We start from the raw sequence: 20572 nt of genomic DNA, 5'->3' as shown, positions 1-20572 counted from the left end.
GAAACATCCACTCAATGTGCAGCGGCAGTCAAAAAAGCGAACAGAATATTGGGAATCATTAAGAAAGGGATAGATAATAAGACAGAAAATATCATATTGCCTCTTTATAAATCCATGGTACGCCCACATCCTGAATACTGCATGTAGATGTGGTCGCCCCAAGTCAAAAAAGATATATTGGGATTGAAAAAGGTTCAGAAAAGGGCAACAAAAATTATTAGGGGTATGGAACAGCTGCCATATGAGGAGAGGTTAATAAGACTGGGACTTTTCAGCTTGGAAAAGAGGGGATATGATTGAGGTCTATAAAATTATGACTGGTGTGGAGAAAGTACATAAGATAGTGTTATTTACTCCTTCTCATAACACAAGAACTAGGGGTCACCAAATGAAATTAATAGGAAGCTGGTTTAAAACAAACAAAAGGAAGTATTTCTTCACACAATGCACAGTTAATCTGTGGAAATCTTTGCCAGAGGATGTTGTGAAAGCCAAGACTATAACAGGGTTCAAAAAAGAATTAGATAAGTTCATGGTCCATCAATGGCTGTGTTTTCCAGAAGCTGGGAATGGGCGACAAGGGGTGGATCACTTTATGATTACCTTTGGTCTGACCCATTATGGCCATTTTTATGTTCTGTGTTTCCATGTGTGTTCGCTGTTACCTGTTCTCTGTTACCTGTTGTCTGGCCCCCGCAGGGAGAGGATGCACACTACACAGTGAAGCAATTCCATGAACCCAATGTCACTCTGAGGGACCTGCAGCCGGACACAGCCTACCTGCTCCGTGTGCGCTCCATCACGCCCCTAGGCCCTGGCCCCTTCTCCCAGGAACAGGAGTTTCGCACCCTCCCACCAGGTGAGGCACAGCTTCCCTCTATCTGATTGGTGGGTTGCAGGGGCTTCCCACTTATGCCCTAGGTTCTTCTCCCAACACATAGAGTTGTGGAAGAAAAGAACAGAGGAATAGTACTTTTGGGATTCTTGTTATCTGGGGCCAAGTCCTGCCGCATTTTACCAGGCCCCTGAGCATGATTCTGGTTGTGAACTCAGCTACAAGCTGGAACAAAGTAGGTGAAGGAAGGGAGGTCTCCCTGAGAGCACAGAGTGTAGCGATTAGTGCTGCAGACACCACATGATAGGGGAGGCACCCTGTCTCTCACAGGCCTCTCACCCCCAGCCCCAGGTCAGTGCAGGATTGTTCACTGCATCCCACATGAGGGGCCTCCCTCTCAATCCCTTTTGGAGACAATTCCACAGACTCACAGATCTCACCATAGTGTCCTGACATTCAGCCTAAACTTTCTCTTCCTTAATGTCACACTGCTGCCACTAGCTTTAACACTTTTTGTTTGGCTTTTGAATTGTAGTGGTCTAGCTAGCATTGGTTGTAAGTGAAATATTGTCTATCCTTCATTCTCCCTTAATTCTCCTTTGTCTAGGAATTTCCTGTTTTTCTTTCTCCTGGGTGTTTCCCCAAATGTCCCACTAGTTAAATTTTCTAAAGAGTAGTGGTGTTATTAGAACTGGGTGAAAAACAATAATAAAAAAAATAAAAAAACAGAGTTGAGAAGTTGTGTCAGGTAAGTGATTCAGTTAATATAATTCACCCAACTCTCCTAGTCACGTAGCTCTTGTTGTGATAAACATGCATGGACTGTTGTGGACTAGAATTGCTCTGCCTCGAGAATCTGAATGGAGAAGAGAATCTGCTTTATCCAAACAAACCGGACACAAACCCCGTCGCAAGAAAGAAACTCGGACCAATATTTTAAAAACAGGAGCCTACAGTTAGGCTCCCAAGTCCATAATTAGTCATCTGCTGGATTTTTGAAAGTGCTCAGTACCCAACAGCTGCCAATGAACTAATTGGCCTCAGGACCAAGCTCAGAGTTTGATGAATGTGTGCAGAAGGTGGAGGAAAATGTCCATTTTTCAGGACAGATTGCATGAGTGGGGAATAAGGCAAGCTAGGCATTGGCCACTCTCAGAAGACATGGAGACTCAAGCCTCCTGTGTGCCAGGCTCCCTGACTTCATTCCTGAGCAGAACGAAGGGTCTAATACAATGTGGGTAGGTGCAAACAGCTGAGAAGGAGAGAGCGGAAATATTTGTTATCTGAAAGTATTTGGAAAAATAATTCAGTTGGAGCTGAATATCAGGATCTTAGCTGGGATTCATCCAGACATCCATTTGAAGATGAATTTTATTCATCCAACATGTGAAATAACAATAATAATGGTATTTGGCCCAAACCTGCTGGCTTTTACTCTCAAAGTGCCATGTGGCTATGCACTATGTACATGGGTAATAATTATACACTGGGAGTCCAGTCTGGCTGATGGCCACACCTCAGGATGTGTCAGCTCTATTCCTTCCCTGCTCCCATCCCCATGTTCCCTGAAATGACACTACTGGTATTTCTAGCCACTTATAGTTCTGTGCTATTGCCCAGCACTAGGGAGAGCAGATGGCCATGGCTCGTTCAGCACCATCTGCTAGACAGGATGGCTGTTACATTCCCAGTCACTACAGCCTGAGGAGGGGAGCGCTGGTCTTTTGCATTTGTGTGGGGAAAACATGTGACTGTCGTTCTATCCCACAGACACCGGAGCTCCATCTGGCGGGGTGCTTGTCTCCATTGTCTTCGGAATCCTACTGTTTATTGGGCTGGTTGTGGGAATCTTCGTCTTCACACAAAGGTAAACTCAGCCCCTTCTTGGGTTAAAAGGGGAGGTGGGCTGGGTGGCATGGTGAAAAACGAGCTGTGGAGAGAGGAGCCGGGCAGTGTGGTGGTGAGGCTCGGCTGTTCATTGTGGAGCAGAACGGATAGAAGTTGGGAGTGACTGGTTAGAGATGGAAGGGAGGATGGAAGGCCATGGCCAGCTGGAACGAGACAGTTGTGGTTTGACGGTGTACTGAGAGACTTGGCCATTTGCACTGACAATGTGCTCATGCTGTAGAAGGTGACTTGCAGGGCTGGCATGAGGTTTGTATGATAGGTCTGTGGGGTTGGCACTCACAGCTGACAACCGAGAAAGGAGTAGTGGCTTTCCCCACTATCCTATATCCTCTTGGACACAGGGCCGATGCAAGGATGTTTCACACCCTAGGCGAAACTTCCACCGTGCACCCGCCCGCCCCGGGAACCGTGCGGCAGCTCCCCACACCCCTCCCAACCTCCCTTCGGCCTGGGGAGCCGTACAGCAACTCCCTACCCCCATCCCTCCCCTCAGCCCAGGGAGCCGTGCAGCAGCTCCTCCTCCCCTTGGCCTGGGGAGCCGTGCAGCTGTTCCCCGCCTCGCCCCCGTCGGCCCAGGGAGTCTGTGCGGCAGCTCCCCACCCCAGCTCACCTCTGCTCCGCCTCCTCCCCGAGCATGCTGCCACCATTCCGCTTCTCTCACCTCCCAGGCTTGCGGAGCCAATCAGCTGTTTGCAAAAAGAAAAGGAGTACTTGTGGCACCTTAGAGACTAACAAATTTATTTGAGCATAAGCTTTCGTGAGCTACAGCTCACTTCATCAGATGCATTTGGTAGAAAATACAGTGGGGAGATTTATATACACACACAGAGAACATGAAACAATGGGTTTATCATACACACTGTAAGGAGAGTGATCACTTAAGATGAGCCATCACCAGCAGCAGGGTGGGGAAAGGAGGAAAACCTTTCATGGTGACAAGCAAGGTAGGCTATTTCCAGCAGTTAACAAGAACATCTGAAAAAAGAAAAGGAGTACATCTGAGGAACAGTGGGAGGTGGGGTGGGGGGTCCATTTATTCTTTTACGTAGAGACCGTCCAGTTTGGCCAATGTACATGGCAGAGGGGCATTGCTGGCACATGATGGCATATATCACATTGGTAGATGCGCAGGTGAACGAGCCTCTGATAGTGTGGCTGATGTGATTAGACCCTATGATGGTATCCCCTGAATAGATATGTGGACAGAGTTGGCACCGGGCTTTGTTGCAAGGATAGGTTCCTGGGTTAGTGGTTCTGTTGTGTGGTGTGTGGTTGCTGGTGAGTATTTGCTTCAGATTGGGGGGCTGTCTGTAAGCAAGGACTGGCCTGCCTCCCAAGATCTGTGAGAGTGATGGGTCGTCCTTCAGGATAGGTTATAGATCCTTGATGATGCGTTGGAGAGGTTTTAGTTGGGGGCTGAAGGTGATGGCTAGTTGTGTTCTGTTATTTTTTTTGTTGGGCCTGTCCTGTAGTAGGTGACTTCTGGGTACTCTTCTGGCTCTGTCAATCTGTTTCTTCATTTCAGCAGGTGGGTATTGTAGTTGTAAGAATGCATGATAGAGATCTTGTAGGTGTTTGTCTCTGTCCCCTCAGACACTGTCCCCTCAGCTTCTCTATCAGCTCACCTCCGCTCCACCACCTCTCCAGAGCGCGCTTTTAGCCACCCCCAACCATTTGGCGCCCTAGGTGGCCGCCTAGTTTGCCTAGTGGTTGCACTGGCCCTGCTTGGACACTGCCCCTTTGTGATCTGGCACTATGATGGCATTATGTCTTTGTCAGGGTGCCATTTCATGCATTGCAGGGGGACAGAACAGGTTTGGGATGGGGGACTCCAAATTCTAACCCTGGCCCTGCCCACCCCCTACCATAGAAAGCTGATGTTGTCTGCTCATGTTTGGATGTGAAGGGGAGCTCTTTCAGGAGGAAGGAAGCAGGAGCTGATTAAGTCTGTGACATTTTAACTGCTAAAGATTGTAAACTTCATAGTCTGAACTAGAAGAGCAGGGGGTCAGGACGGAGGCACAGCAGCAGAGCTGTTTGAGGCCAGCAGTCCTGTGCATTTTCTTATGGGCCTATGTATTCTGCAGCTGCAGAAATTGCAGCAAACGCCACCTCCTATTAATTATGGGTCTATCTCTCCTGGTTGCAAAGAAAATCTTGAGAATGTGAACCACATGTAAGTTGTGCTGCAACTGGGTCTGCAGACAGTCTGAACAATAGCTCTGAGAGGTGTGAACTGCTCTGTTTCTATTAAGAGAGTTTCAGAGTAGCAGCCGTGTTAGTCTGTATTCGCAAAAAGAAAAGGAGTACTTGTGGCACCTTAGAGACTAACAAATTTATTAGAGCATAAGCTTTCGTGAGCTACAGCTCAGCTCACGAAAGCTTATGCTCTAATAAATTTGTTAGTCTCTAAGGTGCCACAAGTACTCCTTTTCTTATTAAGAGAGTGTTAGCTGTGACAGTTTTTTGTTATGCAATAATTTACATAGCACGGGTAACTTATTTCAGTACTGATCACTTCAGCAGAAACATCCAGCCCATGTGCATATCCATGATCTCAATCTCCCATATGCCACCTCCCACAGCTGTCCCCAGGCCAGCTCAGCTACTAAATTCTCCAGCTTCTCTATGATGCCATTATATGTTGTCACTAGAAGGACCTGTGGCACACTGAAAACTAGAAGTGTGGGGACAATGTAAATTAATGGATTTTAATCTCTAAGTAACTTCCCTGGGCCCTGTGCAATGGTATTGTTCATTCCCATGTGTAGTGAATTAAAACCTCAGTTTTAAGTGTAAATGAAGCTGCTGCAGTATTTCTCACCTTCGTCATCAGAACACAGGAAGTGGGTGCAGCACTTGAATCCACACTGCTGCAGAGTGCATGGAGCCCTGATCCTGACCAGCTGGGGAAAGGACTCTGAGACGTCTGCTCTTGCCTTTGCCTTAGTGTCCTGTTGCTCTGCTAATCATTCAGGTTTAATGACGACTGCCTATCTATGTCTTCCAGGAAAGCTCGTTGTCACCAAGCGCGGCCAGACTATGACATCTCAGCCTTCAACCGAGGTGAAATCCAAAGCCAGGAAGGGGAAGGGAGCTCTGCTGGGAGAGAGGGCAGCGGGTCCAGGAGGAGGTTTGGGGTGGGTCAGACATTCTTAATGAGAGAGACTGGAGGGCCCTAGCTCTGGATGAGCTTCCTTGGCTATCAGCACTTCCTGCATTAATTTGTTTCTTCCCTTAATGGCTCTGGTTTTCCACATATGATTGCCAGCTGGTTCGCCCAGTGAGAGAGTCCCAGGAATCTTGGTGATAGGGTGTTTATTTCTCTCTGTTTCCCTTTGCCATAGAGGAGAAGGTCTGGTTGAAGCCCTATGTGGATCTACAGCCCTATGAGGACCCAAGCGGGGGGGTCTTGGAGTTCACCAAGGAACTAGATGTGGCCTATGTCACCATGGAGAATGTTATCGGGGAGGGTGAGTCTTATTGGGGCTGGCTCCGTGCCCTCATTCCTGAGTTCCCCCTCACACCTCCCCTTGTCTGCTGCCCCTTTTCCTGCATTCCCCAGTAACCTCCTGTCTCTGGTGGTGCCACAGGGGAGTTCGGGGAAGTCTATTGCGGCACCCTGCGCCTGCCAGGGAAGGAGCGTATTGTGGTTGCCATCAAGACCCTGAAGTCAACGTATTCGGACTCTCAGTGGTGGAATTTTCTGCGTGAGGCAACAATCATGGGCCAGTTCAATCACCACAACATCGTGCGCCTGGAGGGGGTTGTCACCAAGCGTAAGATCCCATGTGGGATGGGCAGTGATGGGCAGTGCTGTGCGAGTCCAGGATGAGGCTAGAACGGCAATATTCCTGTGAGAGCCAGAGGAGGAGAGAGTGCTGCCCACTAGCTGTGCAGGGAGGAGAGGAAGACTACCATCATGTTAGCCTGTGGCAGGGAGAGGGATGTAGCTCTGTGAGAGTTGGGGACACCATCATGACAGCCCCCAGTAGGGATGGTGGGGGAGTGAGGAGAAGGGATGTGTCTCCTGTGGGCATGAGGAGAGGAAAGGTATGAATTTATCTCTGGAGGTGTGAGGGGGAAAGGCAGGGAAAGGCTGGGGCTGGCCTCCAAGTTGGGGGTGTGGAGTGAAGGGCACTGCAGGGTGAACAGGAGGCGAGGAGTCATGCTGCTTTGTGAGTAAGGGAGCCAGGTGTCTCACGGTGGGTCCTGTAGCAGAGAGGGGTGCAGTGTGGGTGATGCTGTTTTTTCCTCTTGCCCCAGGGAAGCCGATGATGATCATCACTGAGTATATGGAGAATGGTGCCCTGGACACATTCCTCCGGGTGAGGGACAGGAGTTTGTAATGTGTTTGTATGCTGTTGGCACTTGCCAGCCATTGCCTGTGCTGAGGGGCAGGGAAACTAGGCCAACTTGGACACTTCCACTCACAGAGAGCTCTGTTTGCTGGGAATTGCACCCGCAGCTGCAGCAGCTGAGACTAGATCCCATTCAGACTATTTATTGTCCAGGGGCTTTCCCTGCTGCGGAATGAACTGCAGATCCCTGGTTATGATTACAGAGGGCTCTCCTTCCTCCCTTCTGATCCTCTCACCTGTGATGTTTGCTAGTCCCCTTGCAAGCTGGTAAGCCCACTAGCCAATAATCTGCAGACTCCAGTGACCTGATGGGACCTCTTTCCCCCTTGCCCTGCAGGAGAACGAGGAGAAGTTCAGCTCTGTACAGCTGGTAATTATGCTGCAGGGCATTGCCTCAGGCATGACCTACCTCTCAGACCGCAACTACGTGCACCGGGACCTGGCTGCCCGCAACATCCTGGTAACTCACAGACTACAGTGCAAGGTGTCTGACTTCGGCCTGTCCCGGATATTGGAAAACGATGTGGAGGGGACATACGAAACTAAGGTGACATGGCAACAACCTGTATGAAGGCTGGGGGCCCCTCAGGGTCTTATAACTTCTAAATGGAGTTATTGTACATTGTGGGTAGAGAGCCTTCTGGATCTCATGCTAAGGGAGACCAGGCCAGATAAAGATTTGGATGGGAAACCTCCAAGGAGGGGTGTGGGTGACTCAGAAGGTGGTGCTCTTCCCTCTGGAGTCAGTATGGACCTCAGTGTGGTGCTGGCAAGTTAGGTGAGGCATAAAACCAAAGTCCTGACCATTTGCAGTCACTTAAGAGCCTATGTCACTTTGTATAAACCGTCGGGATTAACCAGGGCGTCCTGACCAAATTCCAATTTGGATGGTTCTATGACACCTCCCTAGCATTCCCCCTATGGATTCAGTTGGATAAAGGAGTCTCCTTCATTTTTTCCCCAAAATTGTCACTCACTGTTAAAAAGTTGTCTTATTTAGCCCAGAGATGGCTGCATGTCACTGGTGGATGAAGCGAGCACATTGTTATATGTGGTTTGTAATGCACTTTGGGATCCTCTGGGGTGAACAGTGCTGAAATATGACCAGATGGTAACCACTAGCTGTGCTCTGGCACCTCTCTGCAGGGCGGGAAGATCCCCATCCGCTGGACAGCACCCGAGGCCATTGCCCATCGGATCTTCACCTCAGCCAGTGATGTCTGGAGTTACGGCATTGTCATGTGGGAGGTGCTGTCTTTTGGGGACAAGCCCTACGGAGACATGACCAATCAGGAGGTAACAGGGAGGGAAAGGCTGTGGTGTTGGCGTGGAGGTCATATGCTGAGCAGGCAGGGCAGGGCCTAGGCTGAATGGAATGGAGAAAGCACACAGGACCACCTACTTTGGGGAACCCACTGTCTGAAATCCCTGCTCGTGGCACCCCTGCCCCTCTAAGAGTAACTACTGCCACCAGTGTATGCTAACCCCTGCCGTATGAAAGGAGAATAAACTCTTGTTACCCTAACCTCATTCATGTTAGTGGAGCGAGGAAACAAAGACCCAGCCCTCTGGGGTGTCACACCTGTATTTCCCACACCCCACGTGGCAGGCTGGTCCTAGCAGGGTTGGTTCAGCTATAATCCCATATAAAGATAAAAGATGGCTTACTCCGGCCAAGGCCACCATGAGTACAGAGAAAAGCTCTTTCCCCCCCTTCACCTCTGAAAACCTCTCTCCGTCTCCTCCCACCCAGACTACCCTTTTGTAGTATTCTGGATAATTATTTTACATCAGCGTCCCCATTCCCCAACTCAGCAAGATTATCCCAGTGAATTCTTCCTCAGAGATTGTTAACCCTTTCCCCACTAAGCCTGGGCCAGGACTATAGACCCCCATATCTCACATCTGGAAAGATGAACGTGTGTATGGAGATGGGAGCCCAGTGACAAGTGTCAATTTAAACCCCATTGTACCTAGCAATGTGCTCCCTGGCACCTTCAAGCATCCTGATCCCTCACTCGGCTGCCCAGAAACCTTCCCCCACAGGTGTTTATGAAGTGACCCTTTCTGCTTTTCATTGCACAGGGCGCCACAAAACTCTGTGACCAACGCATGGCTTTCCCTATGGAGGCATTCCGGCTCCTCTTTGATAATCTCTATGGTGTCTGCCATGAGTAGAATTTGATCACAAGTCTCTCTGCCCTTCTGGGTATAGGTGATGAAGAGCATAGAGGATGGATACCGACTCCCCCCCCCTGTGGACTGCCCATCCATCCTCTATGAGCTCATGAAAGGCTGCTGGTCACACGATCGCATGCGACGGCCCTGCTTCCAGGAGATCCAGGGCCAGCTAGAACACTTCATCTCCAGCCCCCATTTACTCCGATCTGTTGCAGACTTTGACCCCAGGTAGGTGGTGCTGGGGTGGGAGGTTCTGCAGAACTGGGAGAGAATGCAGTTGGTTCCTGGCTCCAGTATTGGTGCTTTCCCCAGAAGATGGGGCACTGACAACACAGGGGAGAGGAGGCTCCAGGCTGTGCGTACAGGACATGGAAGTACTGTCGCTTTGGTGCCAGCACAGGACACTGTTGCTGAGTTATGGCTCAGGGAGTATAGGGAGCAGACAAACCTGCCTGGTCCCAGCAGAGGATACTCTTGCTCTTTAGATAAGTTCCAGTTCTATGGTGCTGGCATTCAGTTCAAGGTAGTTGCCTTGATAATGATTTTTTGTCCCCAGGGTGACGCTGCGGCTCCCCAGCTGCAGTGGGTCTGACGGGATCCCTTATAGGTCAATCCCAGAATGGCTGGAATCCATCCGCATGAAGCGGTATATCATCAACTTCCGCACCGCTGGCTTGGATACCATGGAATCTATCCTGGAACTCACTACTGAGTAAGCAGAAGCCACTGTGGTCCTCCTGGGTGGACCTGGCTCCTCTTAGGGCCAGGAGGGCATGGGGGAGACTCACACTAAACTTATGCAGCCATCCCTGTGGTATCTGAGCACACCTCCAGAAATGGGTACACAGATTACCCATGGGGATCATAGCATCCCCTGCCTGCTCTCTGGAGTCACAAAGAGGGAGAGCTCTCCCCTTTTCCGGAAGGTGATAAACCCGACTCATCCTAATCCCCTGGAGCTTGTTCCATAGCTGTAGCCCTCCACCTCCTCATAGGCTCTGCCAGCTGAGTCTTCTCTGCTCTGCCCTCCTGGAGTCTGAAATATAAGGGTTATGCTGTGTCCTCCCAGACGTATTGTGGACAGCCATCAGCCACAGGCAGCTGCTCTTCTTGAGCACTGAATGGCAGTCTCCTGAGCAGGCCTGCTCCCAGCCATGTAGGACTTTGGAAAGGAGGAGCAGGGGCTTGCCTCAGACTCTCAACTGGCTAGGGAGGGAAGGTGGAATGTGAGGCTCTGTAGGGACATGTTGTCCATGGTCTCTCTCTGTCAGCTGGCCAGCCACTCTGTGCTCTACCAGCTTTAGTTTCTCAGTGGCAGTCACAGTCTGCTCCAGGTACAGCATATCTGGTCTGGAGATGCTAAAGCTCTGCCTGGGTCTCCATTGCCAGGAAAGGGGGCTGTCTGCTGCTCAAACCCAAAGGGGAAAGTACATGAAGGAGCAGAGCTGCATTTAACAGGACTCCCCCTACCTTTGAGGACAGATTCCTCTGCAGGCTCTGCCAACTGACAGTCTTCTCTGCTCTGTCCATGGGGAGCCTGAACTAGGTGCTGCTCATCCATGCCACCTGGACAGCAGGGAGCCCATGCAGTTGATGCTCAATAGGAAGGAGTCAGAGCAGGCTGCATGGGTGGCATAGCCCTCATGCTTGTAAAGAGATATCAGGAAATGGGAGGGGCTGGGATCAGTGTGCATAGCAGCAGGAGAGTATGGTAAGTACATAATCTAAAGAAGCATCTGCCCAGAGGAAGGGCAAGAGCCACAAGAGTGGGACATAGGAAGACGCTGGTTTATTTGGTGGGGCGGGGGGGAAGACAATTGGTGTATCGTGCGTGATAGTTACAACAGTGACATTTAGGTCCAGTGTCATGGGTGTCCGTCTTCGTCCCTCCACGTCCCACATCCCCATGCTGGCAGGAAGAGTAAGCTGCTGAGTCTGATGACAGCAGTGACATGCAGCCCTGCAGTAGGCTCTCAACATCCATTGACTACAGGGGAGGGCATTAGGGGGGCAGTAGGCTCTAAGATAGAGGCAGAGAGAAGTGCCTGGACCTAGGAACTGATCCTAGGGTTTGATTTCCATAGAATGAATGGTAGCCCTGTGCCACTCCATTCCCCTGTCAACAAGGAGCAAGAGCATTGAGTCAACTGATCTTTCTCTTCTCCCTCCCCCAATCTCTTTAAGGGACTTGAAAAAGATGGGGGTGTCACTTCCAGGCCACCAGAAGCGGATTCTCTGTAGCATCCAAGGCTTCAAGGAGTGACCGGGCCTCAGGTCTTCAAGCTGCCAACATTCCCAAGCCTACTGGGTATCACTTGAAGCCATTCCCATAGCAGTTGTTTCCAAGAAGAGAGACTGAGGTGATCAAAGCAACTAACAGGACAAAAAACTCTCTTGCAAAACCTGCCTGCTCTGCTCTGCCTGCTCCATCCATGTGTGTGTCTGCACCAAGGCTGCAGGGTGCTGTACATACACCAGAGCCAGGACAGCGTTCTCAGCTCCAACACTTGACATTCTCTGTACAATATTCTGTGCAGCACTGAAATAGTCTCTGCAGCACAGATTGGGGCCTGAGTGATAAAGAAGAGGAAATCTTTAGGGATGCAGAGACACATGGAGTGACGGCCCAGTTAAGATCTGTTGAGAAACAAGAACTGAAATACAGAGGAGAATCTCTAGGAACCTACATGGGGGCTTGGACAGAAGAAAGCCCCATCCCTGCTTTTCCCACTACCACCTTTGGAGCATGTTCCTTATTACTGCAACAGTGCATCTGCCTTCCCCATTTCATTCTTGTAGTGGAAGCAGGTACAATCATCTGCAGAGATCAGGGTAAGGATTGCTCTTAGCTCTCATTGCAGTGAGTTTATCTGCCAATAATGCTAAGTAACTATATACTCCTCCTCCTCCTATACACTGTGCCATCCTCCCTGTGAGGGAGGGGAGAGCCTGAAAAAGAAGGAAATGGGGTACCCTGCTCTTGCACATGTGCTTCCTGTAGTTTCTTCCATGAGACAGAATCAGGGTTTAATGCTGAAGCAGGGATATTCACACCCCACCACGTGTAGCCTGTACTTCCCCTTCTCCTGTCACCTGTTCTCCTCTGCAGCCTGTTCCAAATGTGGGGAGGGGCTGCTTTTGCTGCAAGGGGGGAATTGTTCCTATGTGGAAGAAATATGGATTTTTAAAGTCTTGGTGCTCAGGGGAAGGCACTGTGGGCTGTAACTTTTTTGTAAATAAACTAATGGCAGAGGCCGGGGCTCTGTGGCTTTCCTTGACTAGTATGTGGGCATTATAGGGAGCTTTCCTTCAGTAGTGTCCAGATGCAGGGTGAGATCTGCAAGGGCCAGCTATGCTAGGCATAGGCTATCTCGTGCCGCATTGCTCAAACCTGAGCTGGCTTATACCTTCCCCTGTTCCCCAACAGGCACTCAACCAACACAGTCTCTCACACTAGTGGGGCAGGATTTACTGGTGTATCTATTACTACTGCATCACTTGGGTTGGCCCTGGAGATCTCCCAGCTCCAGCCCAAAACTGGCTGCCCTGGCATTGTAAAATCTGACAGACCACAGCGCTGCTGCAGTGGCACAGCTGTCAGCCATGCAAGCACTCAAGTGAAGCCAAATGTAGGCACTCCCAGCTCCTGCTGTGGAAATGACACTCCTGTCAGCTCTGCAGCCACACAGCAGGAGAGACCCTACTCTATGGCAGGCCAGCATGAGAGAATGGAGATTTCTCTTCTACTTAAAAGACTTGCTTTCCCAACCTGCCCTAGTTCAAGGGGGTTGGACACCAGAATGTCAAATCTTTCCCAAGAAAACTCCTACCCCCGCCACTGAAGCACAAGATAGCATTTTAAATTACAGTCATGAAATACAATGCAGGCTGCTGGACAGGAACCCCAGGCCTGGAGCCCTTTCCAGACACCATTACTCCTGGCTCTCTATTTAGAGGACATTCTTTCCCCCTCCCTCAGATTAGTTCTGCAGCTGGTCACAAAAAAGACAAGTTATCTGAACTGCATGACCATATACCACATGCTGCTGATCTGTGCATGTAAGGCCCCCACTCATTATTAGTGCTGCAGGAAATCTGATTGCTCTTGGCAAGGACATGAGGAAAAGGGCTGTCACTGGGTGCTAGTGGAACATGGGCCATGGAGAGAACAACAAAAGAGATGAAAGGAGAGCTGTAGTCCTTTGAAATAAAGCAAAAAAGACAGGATTTGCAGGAGATGCAGAATTTCCTTAATTTTGGCTTGTGGGACTCAGTTCAGCAGTGCTCACCCCATAAGGGGGCTGGCTTCATAGGTGGATAGGGTGCCTCCCCAAGTGCTGTATGCTACAGGAAGGGATGTTGGGAACTCAAGCTAGACTTTTGCCATCCAAGTCCATGCAGAATGATAGGCAATAAGAGGGTGCAGTCCTCCATCTGGAACAGCCATCGTTAAAGCTTTCATCAGTTTTTAAGCAGCAGTGTTAAGTCTAGCTAGATTTCAAGTAGAGCAGTTTGACCTTATTGACCTAAAACTAAAACACGTGTCTTAATAAACTGGAACATAGGAGGCTGATGAGAACCTACTTGCTGTAGATTCAGAAACTTGATGCAGCCTAGTTTCTACTCAACACCAAAAGTGGCAGAGTAAACACAGGGCTAAATAATTTATTTGCACAGCAATAGCCACATTTATTCACAATCTCCACCTTCAGTAACACATTCCCTACTATCATCCTACCTTATACTGTAACCCTAGTATATATTAGAGTACAATATATACATGATCACATACTATCTTTCCCTAGGACTCTTCCCTCATTCAGTACAAGAACAATGATGCTCAGGCACTGGCAGCTATCCAATATTTCTTTTGACTGCAGGAACAAATATTAATTTCTGCATGGGCTTCTTTGACAATGTCAGAGAGCCTCCCACACAACTGAATGCAACTTCCCAACATCCCTAAGAGATGGAGATAAGATAGCTGAAGACCTAACACAGGCACAGAGACATTAAAGCCAAAATTGTGTACGACCACTATTTTAAGTCCCCTTTGATGCAACGACCATCTTCAGCACCCATTGTCTCCAACTTTAGTTGAGAGCGTTCTCACAATTGCAGAAGTCAGGTCATAGGTGTTTCATGGTGGGCCTCCAGAAAATGAGAAGCATACAATTAGCAATCTTGCAAAAACTCTGGTTTAAGTGATTTGCCCAACAGCAGCTTGAAGTCTATGTCAGACACAGAAAAACTGCCTAGTTTCCAGTCCAGGGGCTTAAACACAAAGTCATCTTTTTTCATGCAACCTCCTCCCTAATTCTTTACACATCTTCCAGTATGGTAGGCATCCCACAAGCAACCCTTCTTCAGCCAATATCTATTCTTTATAATGGAATAGGGAGGGAAAGAGAAAGAATGTAATGTGATCATAAGCTTGTGCAATTTCTCAGTTGCCTCCAGCTGTAAAGAATGAAGAATATTTGTCTGCGCCTTGGGTAGGGACATGCAGCCTTGTTTAGCCACAAGGGTCATTAAGCATACAGAAACATTAACACCACGCAGTAGAAAAGGCTATATATGAGGCCCTGTTCCACTGACTTCAAGCCTGGTACATCTTCCTCTAAACAAAAGGGGAAGTGAGAGCCTATGTACTTGGAACATTCTTCAAAATCAAGGAACATCTGTAGAGTAAGCTGCACTGAGCTTGGGCAAATAGATGTTTAGAGGCATAGATAACTTGGCAAATTCTTGGAAGTCACAGGTACAACAAAAGACAGTTTCTCTCAACACGACAGGCCAGTTTTTGAATTCCTACTCTAAACTATGGAGGTGTTACAGCTGATTTTGTTTAAAAACAAAATCATGCATTGCCAAAGTTATCGTCTCCCTATCCCTGATCCCAGAAAAGCCTCAACTGTTTGTGCTCTGACCCAAAAAAAAACCACCCACACACCTCAAACAAAGCCAAAGCATAGATTTTTAAAAACCCTTAAATTAAATTAAATTAAATTAAAGGCCAATCAGTTCTCAAAATGCCCCTGCATCAGTCTGGACACCCCCATTTCACACAGGTTTAGTTGTCTAGGAGTATGTTCCAGCGTGGTGGGAACAGGAGGAATCAGCAGGCTCCAGTTCCACACCACCTTTCCAAAAAGGCACACCAGTCCAAGTTCTCTCAGCACAAGATCCTTCTGCTGCTTCAACTTGAGGGGCTACTCATCAGTTTCCTGTTGAACACGCTTGCTTCGATAGCAATCAAAGGCACTTCTAGGACTTGTATCCCTGTTGGCTACAATTAGCAATGAATTAGCGTGCTAAGAAAAAACAAATGCATTATCTGTCACTGGAGTATTTATGTTTTACTCAGACATGATTATGGCACATCCCCAGAATGCCAGGCAAGCTAGGCAGAAGCACAGCAGCAGCATGAAAATACCCTCAGAATAAAAATAGGAGGCACAACTAAAGCAGCAACTCCCTATGGAAGGACACTTGCAGTCAGAAGTACAGGGGTCTCCAACCGTTTTACACCCAAGATCACTTTTCAACCACCTTTTTTGCCCCTTTCCCAAAGCCCTGCCCTGCTCGCTCTCTCCCACCCTCACTTTCACCGGGCTAGTGCTGAGGCGTTCGCAGTGAGGGAGGGGGTACAGGGTGCTGGCTCCAGGAGGGGGCTCAGGGCTGAGGTTTGGGGTGCAGGAGGGGGTATAGGGTGCCCGCTGGGCAGCACTTACCTCCAGCAGCTCCCTGTCGGTGGCAGGCGCAAGAAGGCTAAGGCAGGCTCCCTGCCTACCATGGCCCCACACCACTCCGGGAAGGGGCAAACGTATCCCTACGACCCCTGCGGAGGGGGGCATGTGGTTCCGCATGCTGCCCCTCTCTGCAAGCACCGCCCCTACAGCTCTCCCTGCCAATGCAAGCTGCAGGGGCAGCATGCAAAAGGAGACCCCTCCCCCCCCAGGGGCCGCTTAGCCACACTGGCTGCTTTCAGGAGCAGTGTGGGGCCAAGGTAGGGAGTCTGCCTTAGCAGCAGCCATGCTCCACTGCCAGAGATCGCAATCGATTGGGACATCTTCTAGGATCAAACCAGTTAATTGTGATCGACCGGTTGGTGACCACTGCAGTAGTAGATGCAGTATCCATCTTGTCTAGCTTGTACATAGTGCTCGCTGCCCCACGCCAATCAGTGAGACTGGTTTTCTGGAAAAGATCCGGTTTTCCATCTGCAAAATTGCATATTTCAGGCCAGTAGCCCACATTTTTTATACTCCCAATCGCTCTCCCATGCCATTTCAACGTCCTGTTGTGTAGTTTCAGGTATGCAACGACTAGGGTGACCAGATGTCCCAATTTTATAGGAACAGTCCTGATATTTGGGGCTGTCTTATATAGACACCTATTACGCCTCCACCCTGTCCTGATTTTTCACACTTGTGTGTGGTCACCCTAGCAACAACCACATTCAGCTATTAGGTCGCTGGGCAAGTCTCTATATGCAAACAAGCACTTCAGCATCTTCCTACTACAGGAAGCATATAGTAGACAATCAACAAGGCATATTGCTGGTTTAAATGCACACAAGAAATCCAGAATTAGATTTCCTATTGCAAATTTTGACACACACCCCCTCCGTCACAGGTGTATTGCAGAAAGGCTTTTGTTTACTGCACACACAACTGCTACATGATGGACATATTATACCTGGACTTCAGCAAGGCTTTTGACAGTCCCACATGACATTCTGATAACTACACTGGAGAAATGCAGGATTGGTGGAACTACCATTAAGTGGATACAAAAATGGTTAAACAACTGCAAAGAGTAACTATTAATGGAATGTCAGATTGGAGGGAGGTCTCAAGTGGGGTTCCACAGGGATCTTTATTAATGACCAGGGAGGTAGGTAGAGAGAGCATACTGATCAAGTCTATAGATGAGACAAAGCTGCAGGGGGGCAGGGGTTTGCCAATACCTTCGAACTAAAATTCAGAGGGATCTTGATAAATTGGAGGATTGGGCTATAGATAACAAAATAAAATTGAACAAAAAGACCAATGTAAGGTGCTAAACTTGGAGTAGAAAAACCAAAGGCACAAATACAGAATGGGGAAAAACTGTCTTGGCAGCAGCACTGCTGAGAAGGATCTGCAAGTTGTGGTGGATCACAACTTCAAACATGAGTCAGCAATGTGATGCTGTTAAAAAAAAAAAGAGCAAATGCAATTTTAGGTTGCATTAACAGAGGCATAGCATGCAAATCACGGGAGATGATAGTACCACTCTACTTGGCGCTGGTTAGGCCTCAGCTGGAGTAGTGTGTCCAATCTTGGTCACCAATGCATAAAAACAGAGAACCTGGAAACGATCCAGACGCAAGCAACAAAGATGATCAAAGGGAAGGAATGCAAGCCATGAGCAAAGGCTGAAGGAACTGAGTATATTTAGTTTGTAAAAGAGGAGATTAAGGTGGGGGTGGGGGGACATGACAGCCGTCTTCAAATACTTGAAAGGCTGCCATAAAAAAGATGGAGAAAAGTTGTTCTCTTTTGCCACAGAGTCAGGACAAGAGGCAATGGGGTTAAAATATAGCATAGCAGATTTAGATTAAATCTCAGGAAAAACTTAACTGTAAGAACAGTAGAACAATGGAACAGACTGCTTAGGGAGGTTGTGGAAGCTTCTTCACTGGAGGTTTTCAAAAGGAGGCTGGAGAGTGTCTGTCTTGGATGGTCTAGACACAATAAATCCTGCATCTTGGAAGGGGACTAGATTAGATTACCCTTGCAGTCCCTTCTAACCCTATGGTTCTATGGCAAATTTTATGATCATGGGATGTATATGTGACAAGCAATAGCCACATACACACAGACTGCAAGAGATTCTTTGGCCTTTAAGGCCTCAACCACTGGAACTAAGGCCTTGTCCACATGACAATTGCTTTGTATATTGCCAGTATATCTATCCCAGCAAGACCCTAGAGATGCTGTAAACCTGAAAGTTAAATATAAGGTGACTAATTTCAAAACATTCAGGCAGTGATGGTTTTCTGGTGCCCAACTTAGGTGTGGAAAGAACTTTTAGGTCAGTTCAAGAGCAACTTGGGATCTACCTCTCCTGTCCCTTACACACACGCACAAATTTACCAGCTACCCCTTTGCTGCACTTGTTACAAGTAAAACGTGCAGAACCTGGGGAATAGGCTGAACAAGAGCTTCCCCAGAGCAATATTTGAGTGATATCATGCTAGTGGATCATACAGGAAGGGCAACCGACTATCAACAAAACGGGAAAAATTGCTAGACAATGTTATCAAATACACATTGTAAATAAACAAGGAGAATAGTTCTCTAATCTCTTTCACTTCTATTCTAGGTTCCAGAGTAGTAGCCGTATTAGTCTGTATCAGCAAAAACAATGAGGAGTCCTTGTGGCACCTTAGAGACTAAAATTTATTTTGGCATAAGCTTTCGTGGGCTAGAACCTACTTCATCAGATGTATGGAGTGCATCTATTTTACTGATCTTGGGAGTTATTTAGAATAGAAATGAAGCATTCAGAGGGAAACATGAGTTTCAAGTTGGCAGTGTTGCTTTCAACTCTCACCCTTGTTTCCTGCCACCAGGAACAATGAGTTTATTACAAGCAATGGGTTACATTCTATATACGTAGATAGGTTAAGGCAATGCTGAGCTTTCAATTGCACTGAAGTTGGAAAAGCATGTCCCATTGTGCATATGATCTCTCAACTCAGACAGCAAGCAACAGGACTAACATTATGGGATTATAACAGGAGGCGCTTGTAAAATGCCTATGTAATGCATACCCACCCCAGAGAGCTCAGCACACAAACCAGAAGCATTCAGCACCAAAAAAAATCAAGAGCACCTATCACTGCTCTAGAAGCATTAACTCAGCTGTAAATAAGTATCAGGCAGAAAAGATTACACGTATGTGCAGGCAAAATAAGGGCTTGTCTACACTGGCAAGTTTTGTCACCAAAAATTGCCTTTTGGTGACAAAACAGCAAGAGCGTACACACTACAATGGGACTTTCGTCACGAAAAACACCCAGGCCCAGTTTTGGCGACTAAATTCTCATAGGGATGGCTGTCTTCTCCCCTCCCTTTATTGTTGACAAAGAGCCAGCATAGACACTGCTGATTGTTGTCAACAAAACTGGCTTCTGCCAGTGTCACACAATGCCTGCCCTGATTGCTCTGCTCAGTGTTTTGATCTCTGCTGCCCTGCAGGCATACGCCCCTCCTCTTTCAAAGCTCCTGGAAGTATGTGCCCTGCTCCCTTTGGGGAACAAAGAGCAAATCACTGGAATGCTCCTGTTCTGCCCTGCACTAGGAACACAGCAGCAGGCAGACTGCTGCTGCAGGGGGAGCAGGACAGACAGCTGTGCTCCTTTGCCATTCCTCAATAACGGAGAGTTCACAGAGCTACTCGTGATGCTGCTCTCAGTAGCTGAGGGGGCCGTAGGAGAACTCTGAAAGAATCCCAAGATGCACAGCGATCAGCTCTTCCTTCCCACAACACTGCACTGTGGGATACATACCCATGGTGCTTTGTTCACCCTATTGATGGTGTCCCCAGTGTGGACATGATCTGTCGACAGAGGGAGCAAGTGTGAACACTTTGGCAATTTTTTGTTGTGTCAACTTTTGGGCGACAACATAAGTTTTGTCAATAAAACTTGGTAGTGTAGACATGCTCTAAGAGCTACTGGGTTTTCTGACAACAGCGACAGTCAAATAGAGAGCATTTATACACCCAACTCACTGAGGTGTCGCTAGCAGTAGATGGTTGTGAAGTGATGGAATGAATGTAAGAACTTGTGTTTAAGCAAAAAGTATTATTGCCACCTGATCCTTATTCAGGCTAGAAAGGCCTATGAATTAGATACACAACCACTTGCTTGCTAGAAGCTTCAAGCATTCACATGACCACTAAGCTGCTAATGGGATGCCTCAGTGGTCAGTCGCTTCTCAGTTTGCAAGTGATCTTTGGAGAGAGGCAACTGTTGCCTGTCTCTAAAATAGAAAATTGAATTAATAGTTTGACTTTCAAGCCTCAAAAATGTAAATCATCATACTCACGGTATGCGTTTCCAATTGTAAAAATAAGGCAACCTACATACTGTACTGGTTAAACACATAAAACGTTGCAAGTGAGAGGGAGACAAAATGTGATTCTATGAGAAACTGGCCCCTCCTCATTCTATACTGCTACACCATGTGTAGCAGAGTCCCAGCTACACACTGTAGTGTCTAAAGTTCTTCCT

The 20572-nt window shown here is 48.1% G+C and overlaps 2 protein-coding genes across 3 annotated transcripts in view; one reads left to right on the top strand and one right to left on the bottom strand.

Annotated features, from left to right (window-relative positions):
- EPHA1 (EPH receptor A1) overlaps positions 1-12597 on the top strand; it is a 66847-nt gene extending 54250 nt beyond the window's left edge. The window contains exons 8-18 of the mRNA XM_038391572.2: positions 700-859; positions 2606-2702; positions 5754-5809; positions 6091-6216; positions 6337-6522; positions 7010-7071; positions 7442-7651; positions 8251-8400; positions 9320-9513; positions 9842-9997; positions 11470-12597. Coding sequence (XP_038247500.1) covers positions 700-859; positions 2606-2702; positions 5754-5809; positions 6091-6216; positions 6337-6522; positions 7010-7071; positions 7442-7651; positions 8251-8400; positions 9320-9513; positions 9842-9997; positions 11470-11548 — 1476 coding nt within the window. The 3' untranslated portion in view covers positions 11549-12597. The remainder of the gene's footprint in view (positions 1-699; positions 860-2605; positions 2703-5753; positions 5810-6090; positions 6217-6336; positions 6523-7009; positions 7072-7441; positions 7652-8250; positions 8401-9319; positions 9514-9841; positions 9998-11469) is intronic.
- A 1337-nt stretch (positions 12598-13934) lies between these two features.
- The window catches only part of ZYX (zyxin), a 29603-nt gene continuing 22965 nt past the window's right edge, over positions 13935-20572 (bottom strand). For both annotated transcript variants that reach the window (XM_038391600.2, XM_038391610.2), the window contains exon 10: positions 13935-15574. In XM_038391600.2, coding sequence (XP_038247528.1) covers positions 15485-15574 — 90 coding nt within the window. In that variant the 3' untranslated portion in view covers positions 13935-15484. The remainder of the gene's footprint in view (positions 15575-20572) is intronic.

This window comes from Dermochelys coriacea, chromosome 1, assembly GCF_009764565.3.
Source record: "Dermochelys coriacea isolate rDerCor1 chromosome 1, rDerCor1.pri.v4, whole genome shotgun sequence".
NCBI classification, from domain to species: Eukaryota; Metazoa; Chordata; order Testudines; family Dermochelyidae; genus Dermochelys; species Dermochelys coriacea.
This window is presented reverse-complemented; position numbering and strand designations above follow the sequence as displayed.